At 40.6% G+C, this 27,096-nt stretch overlaps 1 protein-coding gene across 1 annotated transcript in view; it reads left to right on the forward strand.

The window, feature by feature from the left end:
• The first annotated feature begins 594 nt into the window (after nt 1-594).
• The window catches only part of rttn (rotatin), a 33,848-nt gene continuing 7,346 nt past the window's right edge, over nt 595-27,096 (forward strand). The window contains exons 1-41 of the mRNA XM_084939188.1: nt 595-773; nt 1,045-1,232; nt 1,548-1,737; nt 1,920-2,000; nt 2,095-2,185; nt 2,461-2,575; nt 4,092-4,242; nt 4,529-4,697; nt 5,310-5,500; nt 5,748-5,863; nt 6,766-6,933; nt 7,016-7,228; nt 8,280-8,392; nt 8,485-8,611; nt 8,948-9,073; nt 9,264-9,380; nt 9,938-10,077; nt 10,689-10,860; nt 10,945-11,044; nt 12,990-13,075; nt 13,623-13,740; nt 14,328-14,424; nt 14,516-14,581; nt 14,721-14,912; nt 15,762-16,004; nt 17,363-17,519; nt 19,038-19,204; nt 19,606-19,825; nt 20,877-21,005; nt 21,151-21,261; nt 22,042-22,200; nt 22,555-22,632; nt 23,375-23,573; nt 23,755-23,852; nt 23,938-24,025; nt 24,372-24,573; nt 24,936-25,026; nt 25,325-25,475; nt 25,711-25,848; nt 26,507-26,709; nt 26,902-27,007. Of these exons, the coding sequence (XP_084795314.1) occupies nt 743-773; nt 1,045-1,232; nt 1,548-1,737; nt 1,920-2,000; nt 2,095-2,185; nt 2,461-2,575; nt 4,092-4,242; nt 4,529-4,697; nt 5,310-5,500; nt 5,748-5,863; nt 6,766-6,933; nt 7,016-7,228; nt 8,280-8,392; nt 8,485-8,611; nt 8,948-9,073; nt 9,264-9,380; nt 9,938-10,077; nt 10,689-10,860; nt 10,945-11,044; nt 12,990-13,075; nt 13,623-13,740; nt 14,328-14,424; nt 14,516-14,581; nt 14,721-14,912; nt 15,762-16,004; nt 17,363-17,519; nt 19,038-19,204; nt 19,606-19,825; nt 20,877-21,005; nt 21,151-21,261; nt 22,042-22,200; nt 22,555-22,632; nt 23,375-23,573; nt 23,755-23,852; nt 23,938-24,025; nt 24,372-24,573; nt 24,936-25,026; nt 25,325-25,475; nt 25,711-25,848; nt 26,507-26,709; nt 26,902-27,007 (5,698 nt within the window). The 5' untranslated portion in view covers nt 595-742. The remainder of the gene's footprint in view (nt 774-1,044; nt 1,233-1,547; nt 1,738-1,919; nt 2,001-2,094; nt 2,186-2,460; nt 2,576-4,091; nt 4,243-4,528; nt 4,698-5,309; nt 5,501-5,747; nt 5,864-6,765; nt 6,934-7,015; nt 7,229-8,279; nt 8,393-8,484; nt 8,612-8,947; nt 9,074-9,263; nt 9,381-9,937; nt 10,078-10,688; nt 10,861-10,944; nt 11,045-12,989; nt 13,076-13,622; nt 13,741-14,327; nt 14,425-14,515; nt 14,582-14,720; nt 14,913-15,761; nt 16,005-17,362; nt 17,520-19,037; nt 19,205-19,605; nt 19,826-20,876; nt 21,006-21,150; nt 21,262-22,041; nt 22,201-22,554; nt 22,633-23,374; nt 23,574-23,754; nt 23,853-23,937; nt 24,026-24,371; nt 24,574-24,935; nt 25,027-25,324; nt 25,476-25,710; nt 25,849-26,506; nt 26,710-26,901; nt 27,008-27,096) is intronic.

The raw sequence follows: 27,096 nt of genomic DNA on the forward strand, positions 1-27,096 counted from the left end.
TTTGACATTCATGGCCATGATGAATGTATGTAAAATTCTGACTATAACTATAACACCGCAAGTTTCACTACTATAAAGAAAAATAGATGGATCCCTGCCACGTATGACCACTGGGGTTTGTTAAAAACATGATACCACTATCTTCAAAGGCCAGGGAATATCAACTTTCAACAAACCCTTGCATCAATACATTAATTCTTACCCTTTTCATTATAAATAAACTTTAACTTTTTTGTCACTGTCTGAATGTAAGTCTACTTTCTATACAGTTAAAAGACACACTGTTTGTCTCAGGTCGATTTATTCTTATTACTTTTTTAAGGTGTTTATTTATTTTTTTTGCAGCTGCTGATAATTTATGGTCCCTCGGGATTCTTTTGACCCTTGAGTGGCGTATTTATTTTAAATGAATGAAAATGTTATTATGTTATATTATGATTATGTCATATACGAATATTTTACTTTAAGTTAGTTGAAATATTTCCTTCAAGGTAACTTGTGTTAATGTAAAAATAAAATAGAGCTTTAATTCTGCAGTGTATCAGTTTTCCTACACCGTTGCTTCAAGTAAACGCACCCGGTCCTGACCTGCACAGGAAGTGGAGTGACGCTGGCGCGGTAGTTGAAAACAGACGTTGTTGACATGACACTGGCAAACAACAGCTCAGCAGATGTACAAACCTCGGTCGAAGCTTTTACTTAACTTTAACACAGGAGAACTTATCATAACTTGACACCGAGCATGGATTTATCTTCCATTATAAGGAAAATGGGTGAGTTGAACTGTTAGCTAGGAAAATACCGCGCAAGAAGCTGACTATAGCTTACTATAATTTATGATGACAAAACCCGTTAGCCGCTAACAATAGCAGCTCTCTCTCAACTTTTATATGTGGCTGTCATTGTTTGGAATAACAGCACTTAAATTATCATGAAACTGTTTAACTTTGTAAAGGAACCCCGAGTCAGGGAACCGTAGCTACCTTTGCTAACTCTGCTCCAATTTTCCCCTGTTCAATATTTGTGATTTCTCATAACTTTCAGGTCATTCTCTGGTGGAGATAAGAGTGCGAGCATTGAAGAGCATCTTATGCAAGCTGGATCTTTCCCTGATTTCAGTCCATGATATTGTCCAGGAGAAGATGCTGTTTGTGTATCTTCTGGAGTGGTTCAATTTCCCCGAGGTGCCAATGAAGGAAGAGGCCCTTGAATTGCTTTTAACCTTATCAAAGGTAGATAGGAAGTATACTGATAATAGATGCAACGCAAGGTGAATAAATCAAGAATTGTAGCTAGAGAAGAGCAGTCTGCCAGATGGCAAATTACACTCGTGAACTTTAAATGTAATTTTAGCCTTAGCTTCAGTATTTTTTTCTTTTTCCAAAAGCTAACCAGGCTTAAAATGCATAATTAATGAAGGATTTACTTTTGTCCTGATTTTCACCGCATGATTCCAAAACCTTATGTCACCTGTATAAAATTTACACAATATCAAACCAAGACATATAATTTCCAGTTTTCTGATTATGCACTATTGTGTCTTGGAGCATCCAAGTGCAGCCCAGATGCTGCGAGACGTTGGGGCGGTGGACTTTCTCACCCAACTGTCTCCTAACGTGGAGCCCAGCCTGCGAGCTGTCATTGATGGAACCCTGGACCAGCTGTTCCACCTACCAGAACTGCTCCCCAGTCGCGCAGTTGTCTATTCACATGGACCACGTAGTACATCTTCGAAAGGTGTTCAATGTTAGGCCAATTATTTGTTTAACTTTAGCGTCTGTCATTCATAAAATACAAAATTTTCACAATATGATATTAGAAGCAGTTTGGTTGAAATGGTCTATATTACCAAACTGCTTTAAACTTTCTAGTACGGAGATGTTATCCCAGCTACAAGTCTCGTGTCTCTGTTGTTTCAGCTCAAGAGGATTTGCCTAAAATGGGTTATTTCCACAAGAGCATGCCAAATAATATGGATATACCGCCTCACAAGATAGCAGGTTCCTTTTGCTTGAAAAATCTTTCTCTAATGTTTTATGCATGATATTTTTGTTTCCTTAAAGGACTCATGCTTTATACCTCTGTATTATATAGAGCACGAATCTGTGAGATGTCTGAAGTTTTCTGTGTTTCCATGGCTGACTTTGACAAACACAGACAGGCACATACTTTCTTCCAATGAAAAGTAAGAAACAAACGCATGTCTTTAAGTAGTAGTATATTACACTTTTCACCCAGTTTAATTGTATTATAATTAGACAGAATAAGATTATTACCAATATTGTTTATTCATGCTTTGTTTTTCAACCATTTCTGAATTCAAACCTGTTTTTTTTTTATGCCCAGTTCTATACATTGCATAGTATTCGTGTTGTTCTTTACTGCTGAAATTCTTTGTATTAATCAACTCCACAAGCGTGTGAGACTAAAAATAACTCTGTTGTGGTTCTTTTGAAACAGTTCCTTGGGGAGCAGCAATCCCAACCTAGTGCGAACGACTTGTGAACTTCTGTGTGATGTCATTATGCAAGACTTTCCTGCTGAGATCTTTCTGCAAAGGCCGGGCATTGTAAAGGTATTGAATCTGGGTGTTTTTTCACTGTTATTGTGTATACATGTCTATTGTCTATACATTTATGCTGGGGGGTTTGTAGTTTTTTTGTTTGTTTGTTTTGTTTTTTATTTTTTTATATAAAGAGAATGTTCACACTCGACCAGAAAGAGACAATGCTGTAGTGATTGCAATTTCCATTATTTAATTATCAGGGCATTAGAAGAGCTCTCACTATTTTTATTTTATAGACTGTGATTTTTTTTAGCAACCATCATGTGTAGTGCTTATGTTCAGAAACGATCTCTGTACTGAATACAAACGCTGCTCTCGCTTGGTTTGAAAATGCTTTACTCACTGTTGGTTTCCTAAGAAACAAAGTTGAAGATGCCAATCAAGAAATCAGAGTCTGGTTTTATTTTCTAGCTAAGTGGTATTCACATCGATTAGATGCAGTGCGCTGTTTTGAGTGGCTAGCGTGACCAGCTCATAGCGGATTTATAGGATGGCCACTCCAACCACTGTCAAAATAATAACCTGTCAAATGGTGTCCTTGAACAAAGCATCCATTTATAATTCTGCGTCCCTGATCTTGTAGGAGGCTGTGAGGCTCCCGAAGGCTTACTTTGGCTGAGCAGGTACTAGATTGCTGCTAGGATGTAGTTTTGTCATGATGTACCTCTTGCAAGGTGTGAAAGTCCTTGGTAGAACATTTTGCTTCTTCCCTCAAAGGCCTCCTTGAGCAGCAGAGTTTCTGTATAACAGGACGCTGTCGGGCACAGCCTTTGAACAGTTGTCGACCTCGATGGCTCTTGCTGGCTTCTGCTGGCAGCTGATCCATGGGGTCGTAATACTGAAGTCTGCAATGAGTTTCCACTTTGTACAGCTATACATACTCCGTCTCCATTTCTTTTAAAGCGAGCAACACCGTGTGATGTATCTCCCCACTGTGATCTTGGTAACAAAGCACATCAGTTCTGTGAGCTCTTTGTTTCACTGGCATAAAAAGAGTTTTGGGGGAGACATCATTTTGCCCTGATGAGCCACAGTGAACATTACTATTTAATTAATAAAGTGGTGCATTAAATTACATCGGTCTCACGGTAGCATTAACATACTGTCACCCAGCAGTGTCATCACCAAAAAAGAAATGATTACAGAAAAGTACTTCTTGTGGCTTTACTTGGTCCTCTTTCGAGCTACTGCAGCTATTAAGCAAAATTAAAAGGCTTGAATTTAGATACATGACATCATTAGCTTCAGAGGGCAGGGAATCTGAACTCTGAACAAATTGCTGCTTCAATAATTCAATTCCATTTGCCTTTTTTATCCAGTGAACTTTATTACGGCTTTTCTGTCAGTCTTGACTTTAAGTCTGGTATACAGTGTGTTTGTCTCGGCGTAGCTTTGTAAATTGACTAATATGCAGTTTTTACACATTTGCAATAAACTTTTATTGGATATTACAAGGTGTTCATCCACTGAACACCTTAGCAGTAATGTAATCTGTTATGCCGTTAATCTCCCGTTCTATTTGCAGAGCCTTCTGGCCCTATTGAGGCTGGGTCCAGGTAAAGAGGAGTCAGGCTACATCTACTTGTCGGCTCTTTCCTGTCTCCGGCAGCTTTGTGTGGGATTAAGAAGGCGGCTGCGCTTTCATCAAGACCCAAGCTTCTACTCTGCGAAACAAGGTAGCGTGCCCTTTTTACTTGTTTTTAAATAATGATATCAATACCTTCCACTGTCATCTATGTGGTGATTTTTCAGCTATTTTTGCATGCTTATGATCAGTAAATCACTACCTGGTATCTATCACCTCTGTTAATCAGCTGTATTTTTCTTGTAACTCAAGTCTAGAACCGATCTAGAACATATTGCTTCCACAACGTGAATTCCTAATTTTTATATTCACAAATCAATGTCTAACAAATATCAAAGCATTTAACTTATTTGTTTTATTTATTTGTGGATGTGTAGATCCAGTTTCTCAGAACTCGTCCTTCTCCTACACCCAGGAGGTTCTGGGGACCCAGCGTTCGGGGGCCTCCTCTCCTGGGTCCGAGTGCTCTCCCCGGCCTTCTTTAGTGGGACGCACAAGCCAGAGAGCCAGAGGAGATGGTCAAGATGGAGACGCAGCTTCTAATAGGTACGTGTATGAAATCGAAATGACTGTATGTTTGAAATATATAGTTAAAAAAAAACAATAAAAATGTGTCTCTTTTTGTGTATCTTTTCTTGTTTAAGGTATTGTTTGCATAGATGTTAGTAATCATATTGGCACCTAGAGTACAGACTCCCTTTAGCTTTTTGTCACACTTCTGAGGCGTGCGTGGTATTACGTTAGTCATTCTACCTTGCTTGTAGAAATGATATTCTTGACGTGATTCAACATTTTCGATTCTTTTCATTAGGCTTAAGAAGTGAGTCTTACATTTCTTTGAGAATTTGTGCACAGTAGGGTTTTCTGCGGCTTTGATAATGACAAAATCACTAGTGACGCCAGCAGCCCACACAAGACGATAAAGCAGTGTGAAAGAAAAGAAAGACTGTGAAGGATGTTCTTCTAAATATGAACAACACTAGGAGCCCTCTAGCGGCCGGTCTGTAGTGTTTAAAAATCAGGTTTGATTCATGTGATGGCATATTCATTTTTATGTTCCATCCCTATACAGCGGATACGTCACTCCTTGCATTTGAATGGTCCAAGAACAGATCACAAATTTACAGTTGTCTTTCCGTCTGTGTGCAATTCATCCAGTGGCAGCTCACACAGAAGTGGAGGAGCAGTCCAGGCCCCCAGACAGATGGCCCATTCACCTGCAGATGTGGCCCATGTGGAGCTTCCTGATCTAGGTGTAGAAGATGTGTTGGAGTTGCAGTTGCGGCAGCTCACTTTGGCTCAGTTTACTGTTGCCTCTATGGAGTGTGCCATACCACTGCTTAAGACAGGTAAGTGTCAGTATGCTTGTCTTTTTTAAAAATGATCTTATTTGGTCAAATATGAGTGGTAAAACAATTTTTTAAGCCATTAATCAATAGTCTCAGTCTCAATTGTTTGTTTGTTTTAATTTTTTGAACTTAAGATTCCCTCACCTGTTTCTCTACATTGACTGGATTCTCTCCATTGTTATTTGATCACGTCAAAACATTTCTTCCGCTCTTGCTTTGTTTTCTCTCTCACTCTGCTGTTTCTCAGAAGGTTTGCATGCTTTCCATCGCGTTCTGGAGCTGCTGTGTGATGCTGTCCTCCTGCTTGGGGACAGCGTTTGTGAGCTGGTCTGGGACGATCGCAGCCTGGCGGGGATGGAGCTGGCAAGTCAACACAACTCATGACAGCCTCTTATGTAGATGAATAGACACTTCAGTGAAAAGGGGAACTGACTTGGCCACCAGACAATTTGCCACAGACACACAGGCATACGGTACTCGACTGTCAAGGAGAACTGCGGGCACGTGATTGAGCGTTATGTGTTATATAAAGGTTACAGAGGCTTTCTGCTGGTTATAAAGCACTTCTTGCATACATGCAAACTTCCCATCTGTACCCTTGGGTTTATCCCAGCACAGAATTGCAGGGCTAGTAAATGTCTTCATTTATTACATGCATAAAGTCCACACAATAGATTGTGTTAAACAGGTGTATTTTTTTTTACCATGCAGAATCATTTGTTATCTTGCATGGCTGTTTTAAAGGGTATGTTCCTCTGCAGGGGGATTTACACACTTGTCAAGTCCAGGCCCCTGTGGCCCTCTGCTGTTTAATACATGCCCAGAGCCTTGCAGCCTGAGAACTATTTTGTCATCTTTATGTGGAGAGCAGCTTTTGTGTGCCAAACCTCTAGGTTTTTCCTGTGGGAATGGACCAAACTGTTCATGCCCGCCTCAGCAATGCAGAGGGCATGTACTGCCCCCTGCTGGTGTTCATCTTCCATTGAACAATTTTTACACCCAGAACAAAGTGGCTGAGAATAGATTGTTCCAATTTATTCATACAGAGATAGGGTGGATCTGTATCTCGTCCCAAAATAACCCTGAAATCTGATTACATTCAATTCCTAACCCCTGGAACGAACAATTTTTCTCTTGGCTCGCAGCCAGAAGCTGTGTCTTGAGTGTGTGTGAACATTCACACAGTGCGAGTACATGTGCACATATTGGTGCGTTTGTGTGGCAGTGTGTGTGTTTGTCTACATTTTTGCTTGTGTTTATTTTAGAAAGAGAAGCTGCAAACCTGCATGGAGCTACTGGGGGATATACTGAGCTATCACAACAGCTGTTCAGTGGATATTCCCAACAATTCTCAGGTTCACCATAGAATAGCCTACATAGGCGCTGCCATATTTACCATTAAACTCCTACAGACCATCCTCCCACCCGAGAAGGTGTGTGCTTGTGTGACAGAATCACTTTGATTCAGTTACTGTTTTCCATTTGAAAGTTAATCATTCTATGAACATCACACAGGCTAGTGACAATCTCCCAGAAAACACTGCAACAGCTCTTTTCCACTTATGCTTGGACACATCATTGGGAAGTTTGTTACCCAGCATGCAAGAGACAGCAGTGGCCTACTTGGAGCAGGTGAACTCGGACAGCCATGAAATCTACAGGAGGGTGACCCGAGCTGCCCTCTGGATGGAATCCACTTGCATCTTTCTCAGGGAAGCACAAGCGGAGGTATAATCACCACATCAAATACAAATACTAGGCATCCTTTATACGTATATATATGGATACACTACACACTGATCAGGCATAACAATATGACAACTGACAGGTGACGTGAGTAAACGTGATTATCTCAAAGGTGATGTTTTAGAAGCAGGAAAAATGGGCAAGCGTAGGGATTTGAGTGTAAGGATCAAATTGTGATGGCTAGGCAACACGTCAGAGCATCTCCAAAACTGTAGCTATATATCTCTGTGTCCAGTCTGCAGTGGTCAGTGTCTATCAAAAGTCGTCCAACGAAGAATAGTGCTGAACCAGGGACATGGTCATGGGTGGTCATGGCTCATTGATGCACGTGGGGAGCAAAGGCTGGAGCAATTGAAGAAGATTGGCTGGTTTGATGAAACACATTTTCTTTCCCGTCACATGGCTGGCCGGGTGCATCTTAGGATGTACCTGGGGAACACCTGGCACCAGAATACACTATGAGAAGAAGGCAAGCCGATGGAGGCAGTGTCATGGTTTGGGCAGTATACTGCTACGAAAACCTCGTGTCCTGGCAACCATGTGGAAGTTACTTCTAAATGCACCACCTACCTCAGGTCCAGACAACGTATAGCCTTTCGTGAAAACGGTGTTACCCCGTACTCCCATAGGCCTCTTTCTGCAGGATGGTGCGCCCTGTCACAAAACAAAAACGGTTCGGGAATAGTTTTAGAAACACAACAACACGTTTGAGGTGTTGACTTGACCTAAAAATTGTGCAGATGCCAATCAAACCTCTGTGGGATTTGCCAGACAAAGACGTCTGATCCATGGAAGTGGATCAGACCTGGTGCCAGATTCCACAACACACCTTCAGAGGTCTAGCGGAGTCCATGCCTCAATGGGTCAGAGCCGTTTTAGCAGCAAAATGGGGACCAACACAGTGTTGGGCAGGTGGTCATAATGTTATCCCTGAACAAAGTATATGATTATATATGACTATAGTGAAGTCTTTTCAGACTGTATCTCATCACTACTTGACTGTTAATTAAACATTGTATTTTTTTTTCTCAAGGGGGAGAAAAATTGGCTGGAGTTAGTGGAGCTGGCAGACCAAGCCATAGATGGCCTTCCATTTCACCAGCACTTGCCTATCATCAAAGAATGTGTTCACATTTGCTCTTATCTGTAAGACATCAGATCTGAAGTCAGTCATAGTAATGACTTTTTTTTTTTTGCTAACGAAGTTAGTTAAAATCCATTTGATTATCTTCTTATAGGTGGAAGTTTGAACAGCCCAGTCCCCTCCTCCAAACGGAAAGCCAGAAACTCCTCCTCAAGCTGCTGGCCCATCCTTTACTGCTCGTCAAGACAGAAACATATGAATGTACTTCAAACCTGGTCAAGGTTGTAGCAAGGCATCTTATATAGATAGTCATTGTTTGGATGAGTGCGGAGGGTCATGGTTAAAATATATGAGTGTGATATAGCCTTAATGTGAGCCTGTTTAGTGAGGCACCCATATGTAAATAAGTGGGATGAAGATGGATGAGTCGCGGCTCTTTGACAGGCCACTATAAAAAAAACCACTTGACATTTGAAATCAGTCTTTCTTTTCATTTTGCCAATTACTGACTAGAGTGAGTTTCTACATTTAAAGTGAATTGAAACTCTTATATGCGAGCACAAGTGAGAATAGTGATAATTTATGATGTGCTCTGGTGTGATTACATATACCCCTAGGACTGCCTTGGCATCCAGAATGCGACACGTCAGGAACCAGGGGCATGTGCTGGAGTTAGCTTCCTTCTCCACCACAGGGTGCTCTATGAAATAAGCACCTTTGGACTCCAAGATTCGGCACAAAAGGTAAATGTACTACTTATACCTTTCAAGTTTTAGACCTTTGAGAGAGCTCATTCTGATAATGGAGTACGACATTACATGCTAAACTGGTGTAATAATTTAGACATTTCAAAGTTGTCACATGGAGTACTTGTTAGTAGATGTTTTATCAGCAATGCCTTTGTGAACTCAGCACTTTACCTGTGATCTATAGGTGAATGCTCTTGCCAAGGATATCCTGCTATTCCTGCTCAAGGGACGATTGATGATGACAGCATCAGCCTGGGGCAGATTCAATGAGGCACTTTACCCGGTCATGCCCATATTACAGGTGTTGTAATCTCTTCAGAGGCTCAGTAGTATTTGCACTGCAGAGCTCATAAAGCGCACATCTCATTTGGAGCTTATTAAACAATATTTATGGAAGGGAAGAATGGGTGTATGTTGCCCACAATGAGAACAGCTATGATCAAAAGTGCAATATTAGCACTCTTGGACCACAAAGACTGTGCATTGAGCTGCCAGTGAGAAAAATTTGGTTATTTTCTCATTTACATATTCTGTTATATTGTTTCCTTTTTGAGTGGAGGGGGAAGAGAAACAAAAACTTTTTATTAATTGTTCAGTTCCAGGCAACAGAAAGCCAGGAAATTCTTCATGAATATACATGAGGCTTTGACTAGGCTGTCAAGTGTGATTTAATTCAAGAAGGCCATTCAGAGATGGGCCCGCCATGTCAACGAGAGACAAAACGAAACCACCCGTAATCAAAGTGATGCATATTTTATTTACTTTTGCACCGCTTAGCTGGAATTCCCCATTGTTTGCTTTATTGTCTGCCAAGGCAGTCTTGAGAATTGTGTGTGTTTGTGTGTCTGTGTGCGGCAGGGTTACGCCAGCACCGAGGAGTCACTGGGAAACTGCATCCTGCTGATAAGTGACATGTCGGACATGGCAAGAGACAGTGTGTTCCCAAGTACAGCCAAACTAAAGGCGGCACTGCGACTCCTTTTCACTAAGCAGCCCGCGTGAGTCTCTTCTCTGGGTCTTTCCTTTGTTGCTCTTTCTTGTTGTTTCTCTCTGTGCTCGTTTGAGCATTTTGTGCCTGCCCGGAATTGTGTGCATATCACAAATGTGTGTGTTTGTGCCTGTGATGAGTATACTTGGATGTCTGGCATGTTTCTTTTCTTTTTTCCGTTTTCCTTTCGTGGAGTTGTTTGATGATTTTGACGTCGGTTCTCGGGATTATTTGTTAGCCAGACAAACACTCAAGAGCCTGAAAATGTACTCTCCAACTTGTGGTGGGTATATTAGGCCTCTGTGTTGCTGTCAGGTGCTTGTCATGTCAACCAAATGCTCTTCGAGGCCTGTGTAAAACACTTTCTCATCCGGTCCCAATCTATGAATATTGATAGAAATGGAAATTAACACCAGAGAAGCCCTGGTAAATTCTGGCAGCAAGTAATAGAGCCGCCGCCTCCACTGCCAGCTATTTCTTGAGTTGTTGTTTGAAAAATCAAACTGTAAATGTTTTTTTGTTTTGTTTTTTTTGCTTCATCGCATGAATTAGGTTGTTTTGCAGCAATTATAAGTCCTTAACTACACCTGCTTATATTCTTTCATTATTCATTATTAACAGTGTGAGAATAGCAGCAGTACAGCAATTCCTGCCCCACCTCACTGGAAGCGACGATTCAAATACAGCCCGGCCAAAACTGGATCAACAAATGATTGCCTCACTCCCCAACCTCTTCTGCCTTAAAAACCCTTTAGACATCACACTTGATACCAGCAAGAAGTCTGTTCTAAAGGTATAATCCTGCATACATAGCACAAAACTGATGTGTGCACTAATAAAAGTAAGTGCTTACCTATGTGTTTATTTTATGTCTTAGGTGGAATCTGTTGAGAAGCTGTTTAGTATCCTCTACTCAGACATGGTTGATATCACCTTGAAAAGATCAGCTGCAGAACAGCTTTCTGTGGTGCTACAAGGTGAGATATCTGTAAAAGCTATATTTATAGTAGTATTATAAACTCATCTTTTGTCTGATTTTAATATTTTTCCAAGTTAAATATTTGTTCTGGCAGGTTAAAGCTTGTAAAAGCAACTTATTAGCCTTCCTTTGCAAGTTGCTTAATATTAGATTAGACTACATATGTAAAAGTATATTTTAAGATCCTTCTGTCATTGTCTTTTTCCTCAAAATTACATATTTAGAAGCTTCTTTTTTTCAATTATAGTAATCCTTCATGTCTTAAGTAGCTTAAGATTTGTGCTCTTGCATTGAATCTGCATCATAGGTATGTCTTAATCGCAGACCTTTTTAAAACTCAACGCCATAACTTAAACTATGATCTAACGTGCACTACTCTAGGAATGTGAGTTGTGTCAACATGTAGTTACGATGACTTTGATTGGCCCGTTCATTACTGCCATTTAATCCTAAGTTACTACTCCAGCTACTTCTTATGCCATCTTTTTTTTAATCATCTGGAGGAAAACTCCACTGCTGACTAGTGTTTTGGCAGCTAAATTGCAGAGCAACAGAAGAACACCAAGTGACATCAATCACTCGTGTAGGCTATGCTCCACCCTCTACATATACTTTGCACATATGTATAACTCACACATTTAATGCATCGATTTGTCTTATTTGGCATGTGAATTGTGCTAATATTGCTGCTTCACCATTTGGATACCTGCTCCAATCTACATCTGTGAGCCCCAACAACAAGTTTTCTGGCTATACAGTTCAATGCAAAATTAAAAATTTTATTTATGTAGCTCTGAATCACAACGGTCACCTCATGGTGCATTATATTATAAGGTGAAGAGAATTCAATGATATCGAGAAAACCCAAACAATTAGATGACCCAAGAGCAAGCACTTGGTGACAGTGGGAAGGAAAAACTCCCTTTTAAGAGTAAGAAACCTCAGTTAGAACCAGACTCGGGGAGGGTCGGCCATCTGCGACAGGATGAGGGTGAGGGAAGAGACACACTGTGGAAGAGAGCCAAAGATTAATAACTAATAGATTGTTATTGTTTCCTTCTGTATCATATTATTATACAGAAGGAAATGTACTGTCTACATTCAGCTCTTTCAAGCGAGAGAGGAGGAGAAAGCATGGGCTATATTCAGTAATCCACATTATCTCAAAAAACTGTCATCGTCAGCTGACCATTTGCACAGAATAAAATGTTATTCTTTGCAAGTTTTACTTACAGTAACTTGGTAAATTGTCATCAGCTCCTCTGCTCCGTGTGTGTCTGTTACACAAACACATGTATTGGAGTTTGGAAGACACATGCATGGTGCCACTGAGAGCAGATGAGAGCAGCGAAACAGCATCAGAAACTGTCACACTGAGCTGGAATGAAACGAATGCTCATAGAAAAGATGAATCCTCAGCTTATCAAACAGCAAATAATGTTTTGCAAAAGTTAGACAGATTTTGTTCCTTATTGTCAGCTCTCAAAAGTTGGAACTTCCCTGCAAAATGACAGAACTTGTTCCTTAGGTTTGTAATGAATAAAACCCTGGTGGTTTTCAGATACACTGCTATTCCACTGTGAGAATGCTTTGCTTCAGAAAAAAATGCTTTTTATTTTTATTGAAATGATTTTTTATTGGGAAACACTGACTTTGGTGGCACATCCAGGCCAGATTTAGAATGTGATAATACAAGGATTTAGAGATGTTAATTTACATCTGGATAATTGATGATTTCAGTGTCTTATTACTCCCAGAAAAAGCTTTGCAAAAACTGCATTCACTAAAATGTAAATCAATTATAAAAGTCTGTGATAAGCAAAACGCTGTGTTAAAACTACAATTTGTAGTAAGGGCACCAGTGTTTGTTGTTTCCCAATACTTTACTGTGTGTGCGTGTGTGTTTTGACATATATTGAACGGTTTTCTTTCTTTTCCTTTAGACACAGCAATGCACCCAGTACTAAAGAACCTTGGAATAACAGATAAAGTCCTTTCTGTAATTATGGAGTGTGTAAATGGCAACAAGGTAAATAGAAGAAACAGACTGTAGATGCTTACTGAAACAGTTACTACTGAAACTCAATAACCCAAATATATAAAGTCACATGTTGTCTCGTTTTATGTATATGTCCATGTTTATATGTGTTCACGTGAGTTCATGTGTGGATGCAGGAAAACCACTGAGCCGTGGATGATAGAAGGATGAAATGGCGTGTATAAATATTGTCAGACAGGCCCTGGTCAGCTGTGATTTTCTGGCCTGTAGTTGATGCAGTCTGCTGACCATTCCCAGGCTTTTAATCAGAAACTGCCGAGGGTAATCGTCCAACATGTCTCGCTACATGGATGTGGAGTAACAGGGCTACAGAGAATGACTTGTATTTGTCCCCAACCTCCCTTGCCTGCAACCTTCACAGTCACAGAATTTAGGTATAGCTTATGCGAACTGACACTAAAGAAATCCTGTGCATTTGTGAAAGGCAGAACAAGGCGAGGCCGACAGGCAGCGTGTGGCTTTGTTTGTGTTTTCCTTGCAATTAAACACCGAGTGAGTATGTTGCTGTTTTCCCCAGAGGTTTGATTGTCTGCTGGAGCCTTGTGTATGTATCCTGAGAAAGCTGGTGTACGCTGATCCATCTCTGAGGCACAGCCTGGCAGAGCGGCAGCTCCTGCTCCTCACACTGCTCAGGGGTACATTCACAAGACAACTCATTAAATAACAGCTACACACATTGTGTCGAGTAGCTCGGGGCCATATTCTCAAGTCATCCACTGATGCATAGCTTTTAACCATGTTGTCACACTGTAGTAAGTAGCATATTAGTATGATGCAACTTGTTGCCACAGAGTTCGGCTCAGCAGCCGTGCACTTTTTACAGCTTAGTCTTAAAAGTAGTTGGTAATATATACAGCAGCTCTAATATTTGTTGCATAAATTTGAGCTAAAATGTAACTCGGTTTATAAATTAAAAGACATTAAATTCAAGTGATTTTATGTATATTTGTGTAATAGTTTTAGTCAGGTCTAGACAGAAAATAGAGCTTTATTGAAATTTATTCATGCAAAAGATATGCAGTGTTTTAAACATAACCACATTTTAAATTCAGTGGAGTCTTACATTTAATAAGAAAAGTGTTTGCAAGTTTATTTTCGCAAATAAATTCTTGCAATATAAACTACTACTTCACTATTACTTCTGTAATCTTCTTATGGACTCAAGTGATAAAGTTCTGGATGTCATTGTTATGTAAATTGCCTATTTTGGTCTTCATTATAGCATCGTTGATATTGAAGGAGAACAAAAGCGATGGAAGTGAGATTGCTGTTCTGATGAGTTTACTGCTATTTGATGAGATCGCCAGCACTGACTTATGGTGAGCATAATTTTCCTCTCTTTAAATTTCCATTTGTGCATGTGTTAATGTTCATCCTTTTAATACTGCAGTGCTCTTTTTCTGTCATCAGGTCTGACACATCCACCACAGAAGTGAGCGTCACACCATTCTCCCTGCCATTGGCAGTAACACGCAGGTAAGACCTTCATAAACTTCTGGAGGTCAGCAGCAGTGTTAAATATTGCCTTGTGCTTCGTTGCCACTTTTTTTACTTCCCTGTCATTAAAACACTTGACAGACAATATTCACAGTTTTGTTTTTAATCTTTCTTCAAGGTACAACGTTCCATTTCAGGCAGCAACTCATCATGCTGTTAGTCCGTACTGCTGCGTACTGGTGCCTTCGTCTGACCTCCAAACTCTTAACCCTGCCCGCCAAGCCCTACAGGTGGCCTGGAACACTGCGTGGCATTCTGGGATAGATAATCTCCTTCAAGAGCTTTGTGGCGTTGCTAGAGATGTCAACGAGTAAGCTCCTTCATATTTCCAACTGTATATGTGCAAATGTTAGGTGTGGCCATTGCACTAATGCGTTTCATGTGTGTTCTTTTTTGTGTTTAAAAATTAGGATTAAATTAGAGATTGGACACCATGGTAGATGAATGTTTCTGTGTCAAGCAAAGTAGTCTAGTAGACTGCCAAAGAAACTTACCTGAGCAATAATTCTGTGACAGGATTTTTTTTTCTTTTTTGAGAAAAGGCTTTGAGTTATAGATATCACTCTTTTAAAACATTCCCTGTTGTAGAGCATTGCAGTGAAGTTTTAGATTCAGTCTTGCCATCTTGTGTTTCATCTGTCTTCATTTACTTCTAATGTGACCTAATTCAAACAAATGAGAGTGTCTCTCCCAAATTCAACCAGCTTGATTACAGCACAGATGTTTGAAGCACACCATGGATGGATTAGTCCATCTTAAACTGAATTTCACACAATGCTGTGACTGGGGAAAACAGCACTTGTTTAAGATTGATTAGTCAATAAGATAGACGGGTGTCTTCTTTGTACTTAGTGTTTATGTGAAGTATAGCTATGTATCAAAGCGATCAGCTTCAGATATTGTTTTTTTTGTTACCAAACTCGAAAAAAACATGACTACCTCTGCTTTAATCAGTTGTAAGAAATTCTCAAAACTTCTGATGAATCATAAATGTCTCATCCCACTAGACTGGTGATCAAATATGACTGTTAATGCAGTCATTAGTGTCATTCTGAGGCTGCTGCTTAAGCAATAAACTTGCCAGCTCATCAGTAGTCATGCGCTTTAATTTGGAATATATATATACATTTTTAAACCATTAACATTTTATTCCCCTCAGATTCCATCCCGACTTAAAGCTGTCAGAAACACAAGTTTTGTGGCTGAAGGCAGTGCACCTTCCCACTGCGCTGCAGGATTGTATCCAGGCCATCGTCACCGCATCAGGGCACAGTTCTGTGGCCTCTGCTCTCTCCAGGCTCAGCATCTACCTGTTGATTGACAGGCTGGCATTCCCACACATTCCCACCTACAGATGCAGGGAGACCCTTCACTCCCTCAGCTGGCAGGCTGCAGTGACCAGGTACACTAGATAATTATAATCAAGGATTTATGAACTTTTCTCACACTGTTACCAAAACCAGTAAATGTAATCCTGTGTGTAAAATGTAAATAAAGATAGAATTCAAGGATTAAAATTCGGTATAGGCAATATGTCAAATATTGAAAATGAGATGTGAAATGTTTATACTTGTAAAAATGCACTTTATGTTGTAGCACAGGCAAAAACTGAGCACAGACCTGAACAATATATTCAGGTCTGCGAGCAGCGTACGCTTCCACTCAGACAATGTCTTTTTCAACTTGCTTATTTCAGCAAAACAATGCCAAGTGACATTTGTGAATGCATTATAACAGCATGACTCTGTAGTAAGAGTGCTAATTTGACTTGCCTGCAGCTCAGACTTGTCATCCATTCAACACATTTGGCACATTATGAAACCGAAAATATGACAAAGAAAGCCCTGAAATGTTGGTCTGCTCAAATCCTAAGAATGCAAAAATGGAAAAACATTGTGCTCTCAGAACTACAGCAACTGGTGTCCTCAATTCCTAAACACCTACAGAGTGTTGTTGAAAGAAATGGTGATGCAACACAGATATAAGCTTAGCCGAATGAGTGGGTGACATCAAATTCAAAATAAACATGTATTTTTTCAACATTGTATAAATGTTTTTTGAACTATTCTCCCTTAATTTGAATAAGCTGGTAGCATTGTGTTTATTTATATTTACACAGGTTCTCAGTTTTTTTGGAAATGGGTATTTAGCAAAACTGAGTGAGGCATAGACACTCATCTGCCACTTTATTAGGGACACGTGTTCATCTGCTTATGAACGCAAATATCTAATCAGCCAATCACATGATGGTATTCCAGTGCATTAAGTCACACAGATATGGCTGAAGTGTTCAGGTTGCTGGTGGTGTAATAGTGTAAAGCATATCTTTTTTTCTTGGCACACTACGGGTCACTTAGTACCAGCTGAGCGTAATTTAAACACCACAGCCTACCTGAGGGTCATTGCTGGTGAGGCCAACAAATCTGCAGTAGCTGTGTAATGGTAGCATGTCAGTATGGACCGAAATCTCTGAGGAATGTTTCCAGCACCTTGATAAATCTGTGCCACGAAGAAGAAGAAGGAGAATTAAAGTAGGTCTGAAGACAAAAGGAGGACGCAACAAGGTACTAAACAGCGATGAATGAAATGTAATACTTCAGTAACAATGAAGACATTTTGGAATAAGTCTCCATAAACACACACTCAGATATGTCAGTTATTTCTCTGATCTGATCAGTGTTATTCAATCAATGTTATTATCCTTCTCAACCATGTTTTTCTTCTAATGTTGTCTCTTTCTCCTCCTCTTCCTCCCTGCAGGTTTCTCCAGGTGCGCCCAGCCTGTGTTGAGGATGAAAGGTTGCTGGTGGGCATCATTGCATTTTTGAACGCCTACTTCACGCGGATTCACACTGAATTTGCGGCCGACTCAGAGGACAAGGACCTGCGCTGGATACTGGAGCTGCTTCTCAACCAGGTACACATCATGACATGTGTGAAAGAAAAACCTCACTTTAAAAAAAATCATTATAGTTTCATTTTATTTAACAGGAGCTATGCTGTTTAGCATGGTTCAAACACAGACAGCTACACAGAGTTTGTAGTGATTACTGTTTACTTAGCCTGGCAGGGCGAAGGACACTGTCTTAGCTGAACTCTGGTCACGCACCCCCCCCCCAAACGCCTTTGCCTTATTCCCTTCCGATGCTGACGGTGGATCAAGGAGACCAGCGCATAGGCTGCAGGCCCAGATGTACTGTCTACATTGGCTGTCTCTCACCCTTTACCCATCCCTGTTGCTTGTCGTGTGTTTCTCTGGTGTATTAAGAGTTTTTTTTCATGTGCTATGTGCAGAGGTGTTTTTTTTTTTTTTGGTTCTCAAACTGATCTCCCTATTGGAGCTCAGTCTGGGGGGAGTTATTTTTTTTTCTCCTTATCTGTCCTCATGTGGTGCATTGTTATACCTCTCTGACCTGTCTTCCCCATGTGATGTTTTTGTGTAATGTATGTATGGTCGGAGGGTAAGATGGCGCCACCATTGCGTGCAATAGGTCGGGAGCCTTAACATGAAATTTCCCCTTGTGGGACTAATAAAGGTATCTTATCTTACTAATGTACAGCCATTTTCACAGCGTGTACACATTATGTTTAGTTATGGATTCATTGAGCACTCTAGTTTCCCATTAAACTAGTGGCCATCTTATCCATACATACCTTACTCATCTTATTTATGTGTCACACCATAGCTCACCTTGTTAGTACCATTAAAATATGTGTGTATGTGTTTCCATTAGCTGGTAATCTGGTTAGAAGCAGAAAGCTATAAATATGCAATCAAAGCATGGATAAATCACTCACACACAAACACACACACCGTCGCACAAGCATATTACTTTTTCATAACTGAAAATAGTTTCGTAGCTTTCTACCTCAGGCCTGTGGCAGAGATTATTTCCTTATTTCCTTAAAACAAAGTCACATTCATAGTTTTTTTTTTTTTATACCTTAACAGAAAAATCATCTCACTTTTTCAGTGCTGCTTTTAGGATTTAATCAGTTTCACTTTGGCTTTCTCATTAATGTGTGTGTAAACAATAATTCCTCCCCTGGCAGCTAACGAAGACTCACACTGAATGCCTGGCAGGGGTGAGCAGTGCTGCTCTGACTTTTTCTGTAATTACTGAGCTGTTTCAGGAACATCTGTCACTTCATAGACTTGGATTAACTACCCACTCTGTGTGCACTGCTCAGTATGAAATTCTGCTGTTTGGCATTGCAGAGGCAGGTTTTTAGGGAGAGAAGGAGGTGGTTGCTTGCATACACTTCTCGCCCTTCTCTCCATAATACTCCACAAGTCAGTTTTTCTTTTCTCCCTTCAGTTTAAAACCTCTATAACTAAAGTAAATGCACTCAACACTACTAGCTAGGAATGCACAAATTATGGGGGTGAATTTAAAATAATTACGTACAATTCAACAGTATCCGTATCTTCCAGGATGCTGTGTCTCTACTGAATTTGCTGCTTGGTGTGGAGACCCAGACCTCAACTCAGAGCACAGGGGAGCATCAAGAAGTGAAGAACCATGTGAGCCAAAGACTGCAGAGAGAGCTCACCCACTTCTTTAACACCTTACTCCGCTGCCTATCACTCACCACTGACAGGTAGGTTTTCACACAGACACACTTGTGGCTTCCTTTGGTGAAGTCACATATGACAGCCAGTGGTTCTTTTTTTTTAGATTAAATAATTTGAACTTTTAAGTAAAACACAACTTTGTAATTACATTGGACAGGTTAGATGTTTTTTTTCCTTTTTACATTATAATGTGATGCGTATCATTGAGATTTATCTGCTTCTAACATATCAAATACTTTTTCTCCACTACAGCTGAGGCATTTTTTGCCTTACCAAAACATTCAGCCATATTTTACACAAAATACCTTTTTGTAGTGCTAGGTATAAATAATTCAGTCTTTATCACTCTTTTTCTGCCCTTTTTGCCTTTTTCTGTCTGATTTGCTCGCTTCTGTCTTTCTCGTTCTCTCCTTTCCTGTCTGTCCAGGCTATGTTTGGCATTAGCCGGCCCCTTCGAGAGCCAGCTGGCCGTCCGTTTGCTTCAGAGCCTGCGGGTGTCTGATGCACCACGTTTTTATGGCCTTCCCAGCCTGGAGAGGACACTGCAGGGCATGATCAGCGTGACTGCCCAGCCTGGCTGGAGCTCCCACTGCCCTGACCTGGAGCCCAGCTCCCTTTGCTCCAAGTATCTCAGTGGGTTATTAGAGGTATGTGTTTGTCCATCAGTTTGTATTTGCATGTGGCATGAGTGTCAAGTTCTGTGTCTGCACAGTGTGTGCGCATATGCTCGTGCGCTGCATTGGCAAGTGCCGAAACTTTTCCCCTCTCATCAGATACGAGAATGCCTACAGAAATGAAGAAAAAGGCAAACAGAGTACTTTCTGTGGAATTAATTAAAATTAAGCAAAAATGTGGTTACGGGACATGAATAACAAAAGGTAAAAAACATTCATTGATTAGACATGCCACACTGTGAAGATGCTGATGAGATTAATCAACCTTGCCTATTCCATCTGTTCAGCTGTTCAACGGTCCATAAAACAATAGCGTAACTCAGTGTAGACCAGCTTGCACAGCAGTCCAGAGCACAGAGGTGTCCACATTTATTTTTGCTTTGAAATGAAGACCCCCAAGGAACAGACAGTTCTGTTTACACGGAAACAGCCTTTTGTTTGTTATTTGGGGGCCAGCTTTTATTGACATAAATTAACATTTAATGGAGACTGAAGGTTAATTTGCTTTTGCAGTTAGGATTTGTAATGGCAGCTTCGGTCTCTCAGATTAAGATATCTTCCTCTTTCATCGTCGGCTTTTTAACCTTTTCGCCCGCCTCTCACCTGCTATAGATCACCTCGTTGACTCCTCCCCCACCTCCTCCTGGCAAAGTAGAGGCCCAAATCTCAGCAAGCCTTGGGCTCCTCTCTCTCTTCATCTGCTCATATGTGCAACCACACATCCTGATGGCACACCAAAGCAAAAATAATTAGTCTCAGCTGTATTTAATTTTCATTTGGATGCATTGGGCTGCATGACAAGCATACACTTTGCATTAACACAGAAGCAACTACTCTGTTTGCTCAACTGACTGTGCCTTTGGTGTTCACACTGAAAGTAGGTGTAGCATTGGATAACAACTACATACCAAATATGAACGACCTCTGCACTGTATCTATGTCTTTTTATATAGATAGATAGTGTCATAGTCTTAATTGGCACATAAGGATATAATATTTCCAATATATTCTGTTATCTACCCAGGTGATATCCTCATTTTATGTTGAGTGGGGTGGCAACTCCTTGTCGTTCATGGGGAAAGGTGTTACCAAGAATGCAGTCATCTGCTTGCTTCACTTGTCTCATGAGATGATGTCTGAAAACAAGGACAAGGCAAGTGCCGACATACTGCAGTATACAGCAGAAAACATGCTCTAGAATTGAGATCCTACTGTCTTTATAGTTAGTGAACACTTTTCTGCAAATTATTAAAAGACGTTGGAGTAAAACTGAAGTTGTTTTTTTTTTCCTGCACTAGGACATGATTCCACAGTGGTCTTTGGGGAATGAAGCAGCTGCCGAGGAAGCCAGTTCCTCTCAGCTGGGTTTAGCATGGTTGATCCCGTTATGGGTGGACCGAGATCAAGAGGTAATGAGCGCCACTTTTATATGCAAACATAACATGAAAACTATGTTTACTGTGATTATTTGTTTGTTGGAAATAAATCCTAATATTGTTAGAAGGCCTGTTTATGTCGCTTTAAATGGTAAGGAAAATGCATTTGTGGTTTGAGCAGCAGCGTTATGCCCAATAAAAACTTCCCAAACAGCTTATTCTGTTACTGACTCTTAATTGGTGTTGTTTATTGGACAACTATGTAATTTATTGCCAAGTAGCACTGTTACAACAACGAAATAATCAACCAAACACAAATGTCCTTACTTTTTGGGCTATGTTTATTTAGTGTTTATACTTCAATATATGAATTTGCTGTAAGGGAGTAAAGGAGTTGAGTTTACATTTAATTTTTCACCTTCATTTTTGTAAACCCTGTCTGTTTTTAAAATAAAGCTTTAGATGTTTGGCTTCTGGGGCAGGGGAAGAACCCTGTAACAGTTGCACAAGAGCTCACAGGCATAAAGGAAGTACATGACAGCTAGTCGTACCAAATGCACTGCTCAAAAATGACTTCCCACACAAGTCAGTCTAAGAGACTCCCTTGACAAAGAAGACTATGTTTTCAGTTTAAATGTCAGTATGATATTATAGTAAAAATAAAAACCACCATGACCAAATTCCCATTTATTGCATTAGATGTGTACCATAACATTAACATGTCATGTTTTTGTTTTGTTTTTTCTTTAACAAAGCTTCATCTCGGTGTTCTCTCTTCCTCGTTTCAAATGTGGGTTTATTCTTTCATGTCAGGTGAGATTTGCCAGTTTGAGTTTAGGTGCAGCTCTATCCTCAATGCCCAGCGGGTGCCAGGCTCTGTGTGCCAGCTGTCAGAACATAAGTGGAGGCCTGTGGGGCACATTGCTCAACATCCTCTTGGATCAACAGGAGAGCAGCATGGTCCGCAGAGAGGTACAGTGTTTGAACTGCAACTGTGCTGACTGTTAAAGCCAGAAATATTCTGGGTTATTGATTATTATCACTAATGGTTTAACCTGAGGACTCTTGGGTGAATATATAGAACATGCAGAGATGATTAGTGATAGGTAAACTATGAGTTGCAGAGTATATATGTCTCAGTGGAAGGAAAGAAAATTTCATTTTCACCTAATGAGTGGTCAGAAAATGAGTCTGGACTTGAATGTATTGCCAGCCAAATAAAGGCAGATGGCACTGTTGCTGATTTAGTTTAAGTTGACTCAGTGTGTGTGTGTGTGTGTGTGTGTCCTTTTTTTTTTTTTTTTTTTAAATGGTTTGTGTGTCTAGGCTGCATTTATCCTGCAGAACTTGCTGGTGATGCCTATGCCTGCCAACGCAGAGGAGGCCAAGGACTCCCACTGGCAGGTCAGCAGATCTGCCAGCCAGTTAAAAAGCTTTTATAGACCATGAACTGTTTTCACTTTCTCTCTCATTTGGTTTTTCTCTCTTTATATCCCCTCTCTGTCCCTCCTTTCCATTCCAAACCATCCTCTCCTCTCTAGTTGAGCCCTGCAGGGTTCAGGGGTGTTGCTAGAACTGAAGCTGTACTGAGGGTGCAGGCTTCCAGCACTAAAACCCCCCAAAAATCACATTTAAATCTGTCAAAACATCAAACTAATTCAGCATACCCTTACTCATCAAGGGAGCTGTAAGTCAGAAATTGGGGGGGGGGAGGTATCGTGTGTTCTTATCTTATAAAAGCAAAGCTTGTTGTTTACTAAATCTGATGCACACAACATTGCAAAGTACAAAGCAGGCCAAGTGCAAAAAAAAGAAAGCAGAAACGGTTACACTTGCTGCCTAGCTGTGCAGGGGCTATATGAAAAGAAAAGAAAGATCCAAAAACAAAAAGAAAATAAAACTAGGACACAAAATGTCATCCTGTAGCTATGAAGTGACATTTGTAAAATGAATGAAATGTCTTACGTTAGTGGCGCAACTTAACGAATGCCCTCAGCCTCTTCACTTTGTCCTTTTCTTCAACTCTCTTTGATTTCTTTGTTTGTAATCTGTAAATTTCAATGGGAATCATAATTGCATCATAAAAATATAATGTTTGCATTAAATACTGAAACATCTATTCTCCTGTCGCCCTCTCATCGTCCAGCACCCGTGTGTTCGCGATGAAGTGTCTGGGGTGTCTTTGGTGGGTCTTCCAGCACTGCAGGCTCTGCTCTATCACTGTCAGTATTTCCAGCATGTGGCTCTCTCTGCCTCCAGTTGTTACTGTGGCAGGTACACTTTCTACATCCAGCCTCGTGTTGGCTCTCACTGTGGCCCAAGACTTCAGGAGAGCGCCTCATCGGGTAAGCTAATTCTTTTGATTTTCCTTAATTACTCTCTTCAAGCCTGATAATGTGGATTTGTTCCAGCAGTACACATCCACACTGACTTTCATTATTGATTTTCTTCCCTTTTTTTCCCCCTACATTTTCTTATAACACTGCTGTAATCTGTATCTGTTGTTTTGTTTATATGCTTGTGTAGATTCTGAGAATTCTCTGTGGCTTTCGGGACGCAACCCACCAGCACCCACAGTCAACTCCAGCAGACCCTCCAGCTCTCTCTCCACCTCTAGCACTGTGGTCAGCGCAGCAATATGCATACCAATAAATGAACCGCTGCATTAAAGTCAAATGGATCCTCACATCTTAATGTTGTCCATTATAGATAAGAGATTCAAGGCCACACTCCCCAAAGGCTCCCTCCCCACTGAGTATGACACAAGATACCCCTGTCAGCAGACTGATGGCTCAAGGTACTGAAATGAGAAATGTCTGTGGATAACAGCCTCAGTAAAACTGTGTGTTTACTTCTTAGTACTGCATAAACCTTTCATTTTTTCCCTTCTGAAACAGTGGCTCTCAATATGGCTACTGATTGTCTTAAACTAAACCAAGTTTTGTGTTTATGTGAGCATCCTAAATAACAGCTGAGAAAGTAGTGCTCAGCTGTTATTTAGTAGAAAGTAGTGCTTTTCTTTGGTTTACTGCTTTTGATTATGTGGTCAGTGGTTGGTAGCCAGAGACAGAGACGTGATTTACAATATGTGAACCCTTTTTCAGGAAGTGTGTCTGTTAGCCCTCTATTGATGTGTCTCGCAGGCCAGAGCGACACAGACACCAGCAACTCTATTACCTCGCAGGACTCCCGACAGGGCGAGCCCTTGGCCGTGGAACCCGTTGTCAAGGTAACGCCTGACCTCCTGACGGCCCACTGCGGCCTGCTGACCAACCTGCTGGCCATCCTGCCAGACTTCACCCTCACTGCCATCCGACATAACCAGCTCCTTCAAGCTCTGGCCAGGTAAGAGGTCACATGCTGAGTCCACATGAACACCAGCTCAACCTCACCACCCTTGATGTATTATCATCTTAAGCAAGCATTGATTTAAATGTTTGCTCTTTTAAGCAAATAATCATTTAAGGGATAGACTTGTAAAAAAACAAAAGCAGAAAGTTTTTGTCCTTGTAAACACAAAAACCATAAAATACAGATACAAAAACTACACCTTGCATTCCTGCACCATTTTTTCCCCCTTTTTTCACCATTTAAATAAAAGTGTGCATATTTGACTACAGAATTCATGTTAATTGTAGCCTTAATCCCCCTCTAGCTGGTTCCTTGCAAGCACACACTTTCTCCATCATGTTTATTTTCTTCTTCAGTCTGGTGGCTCTTGGCTCCGTTGAAAAGTGTGTGACTGAGCTGAAGACGCCAAACATCCTTCCAGGAGAGAGAGAGGACATCAAACGCCAGGTGAGGATTACTGCGTTAGACGCATCTAAAGAAATTTTTCCAACGTTTTTAACGTTTCAATTATTATTATATCTTACCACAAAAAACTGTGGGCTGGTTTGAAAAAACAAAGCAAAACAGTGCATTTGAGTGCAGCACGAGGTTATCTAAGAGCATCTCCAGATTTCAGTGTGGGTGGAATACTAAACAAGCTCATATTCAAAACATACCATTGTTTTGGACATGTTTTTAATAATATGATTTTATTTTTTTAAATTTTAACTGTTTAATAAATATCTGCATTATTTTTCCTTTCTAGTTTGTCACCATACTTCAGTTCCTGTCCAGCTTTTCAAAACTCCTGCAGTCATATGTCACAGTGAGCGAGGAGCCGATTGGACAGATGGACTTCCTGAAGAAGCTGTTGTCTTCTCTGGTGGCTGTGCTCATGCTGGATACTAATGGTTTAGGTCAGAAAATCATATTATATTTAAAGGAAACAATGATATAGACTGTTTTCCAAAATTTGTATGTATGCCCCCAAAAAACAAAAAAACAAAAAAAAAAACCTAAACAGTTCTTCAAAATCAAGTCCTTTTTGGACATTGGTCCCACTCTTTTTGCAGCATGCCCTGTAGTGCACTCTGTGTCTCTTTGTGGCTGTCTTGTGTCATAAAATTTGTGACTCACCCTTTCCCTCCTCAGACGCAGGTACCCGCGACATGGTTTGTATGTGCTGGGTAGACGTGTTTATGCTCCTGGCTACTCTGGTGAAGAGGGACGGCTCAGCAGCGCACCCATCTGTCTGTGCTGCGCTGGGGAGACACTGGCGAGCGTTTGCAGGTACGCAGGTTGCTCGGCTCGGTATGCGAGCAAAACTGGGGGGGGGGCATAATGTAATTTGGACTACAGAATTTTATATTGTAATATTGATCACTTCTCATATTGCACAATTATATACTATTGTGTATTTATGTATTCCATTTGATTTAAACAGCCCACTGAGGTTTAAGACACAAGCTCTTGCTTGATGAAATGCGGTCTTACATCATAAAAGACTGATAACCGTGATTAGGTGTAATTATGTTGATTGCGGTAACTGACTAAAGAATCAGGATTAGCATTTTAGGTGTAATTGTGCAGCCTTAAATCTGATGCAGAAAAAAATCAATTCTGTCTTTTTAACATGCTTTTTGCATCATTACTGTTTGTATTAACTTTCCTGAACAGATGCTACGATACGATAATTGCATCCTGTCCTCATACTACCCCTACTTGTCTTCCTGTGTGATTAATGGCGCAGCAGGAAAGTCTGATGAGTCCAGTGAAATAATGCTGAGCCTTTGTGCGTGTAGTTTTGAGTTTACATGTTCACGATATCTTGGTGCCATTCAAATAATTAGTGTGCTTACTTCTCGCACCTACTGCCTCATTCATGAACAAATATTTAATTATCACAGGGTTGCAGTTTTTTACTCTCATTTTCCCCGTGTGTCTGCAGGAACGTTATCGGTGTGCGTAAATGAGAGGTTTGCGCAGCCTCTCCTTCACACGGTGGCTCTGCAGTTTCTTTGTACAGTTTTCACAGAGGAAACAAAGAGCCGCAGTCAAGAGGTCACAACCTCAAACTCAAAGTATGTCAGATCTCTCTCAGACGTCCTGAATAGTCCCTCAGCCAGCGAGCTGTGTGAGCTCTTATTACAGGTATGATGGGGTGATGGTCTCTAAAGTAATCAGCTGTGTTGTTAACTCAGCTACCTTTGTGTTCACTAGCAATTATTTTGGAACAAAAAATCGAGTTATATGCTTTTGGTCAATGTTATGTAAAAAAGTTTGAATTTGAAAGTGTGTTACTGTGCAGCTCAATCACTGTCCTGCTTCAACTTCTGATGCCAGAGCTTTGAGAAGAGGACCACTCAGGACCCTTTAAAGAAGCTTACAGCTAGAGCTCTGATGACACTGCTAGCCTGCAGCCCCACAGCTCAAAACTATGCAGTTAAAGGTAATCCCCCAAACGTCAGGCTGGAGTTAGATTATCACCTGTCATTTACTCTGGTTTCTTTATGTTCATCTATCTTTTTAAACCGTGTC

Source organism: Perissodus microlepis, chromosome 9 (genome assembly GCF_051167445.1).
Source record: "Perissodus microlepis isolate ML-2025 ecotype Zambia chromosome 9, ASM5116744v1, whole genome shotgun sequence".
Taxonomy (NCBI): domain Eukaryota; kingdom Metazoa; phylum Chordata; class Actinopteri; order Cichliformes; family Cichlidae; genus Perissodus; species Perissodus microlepis.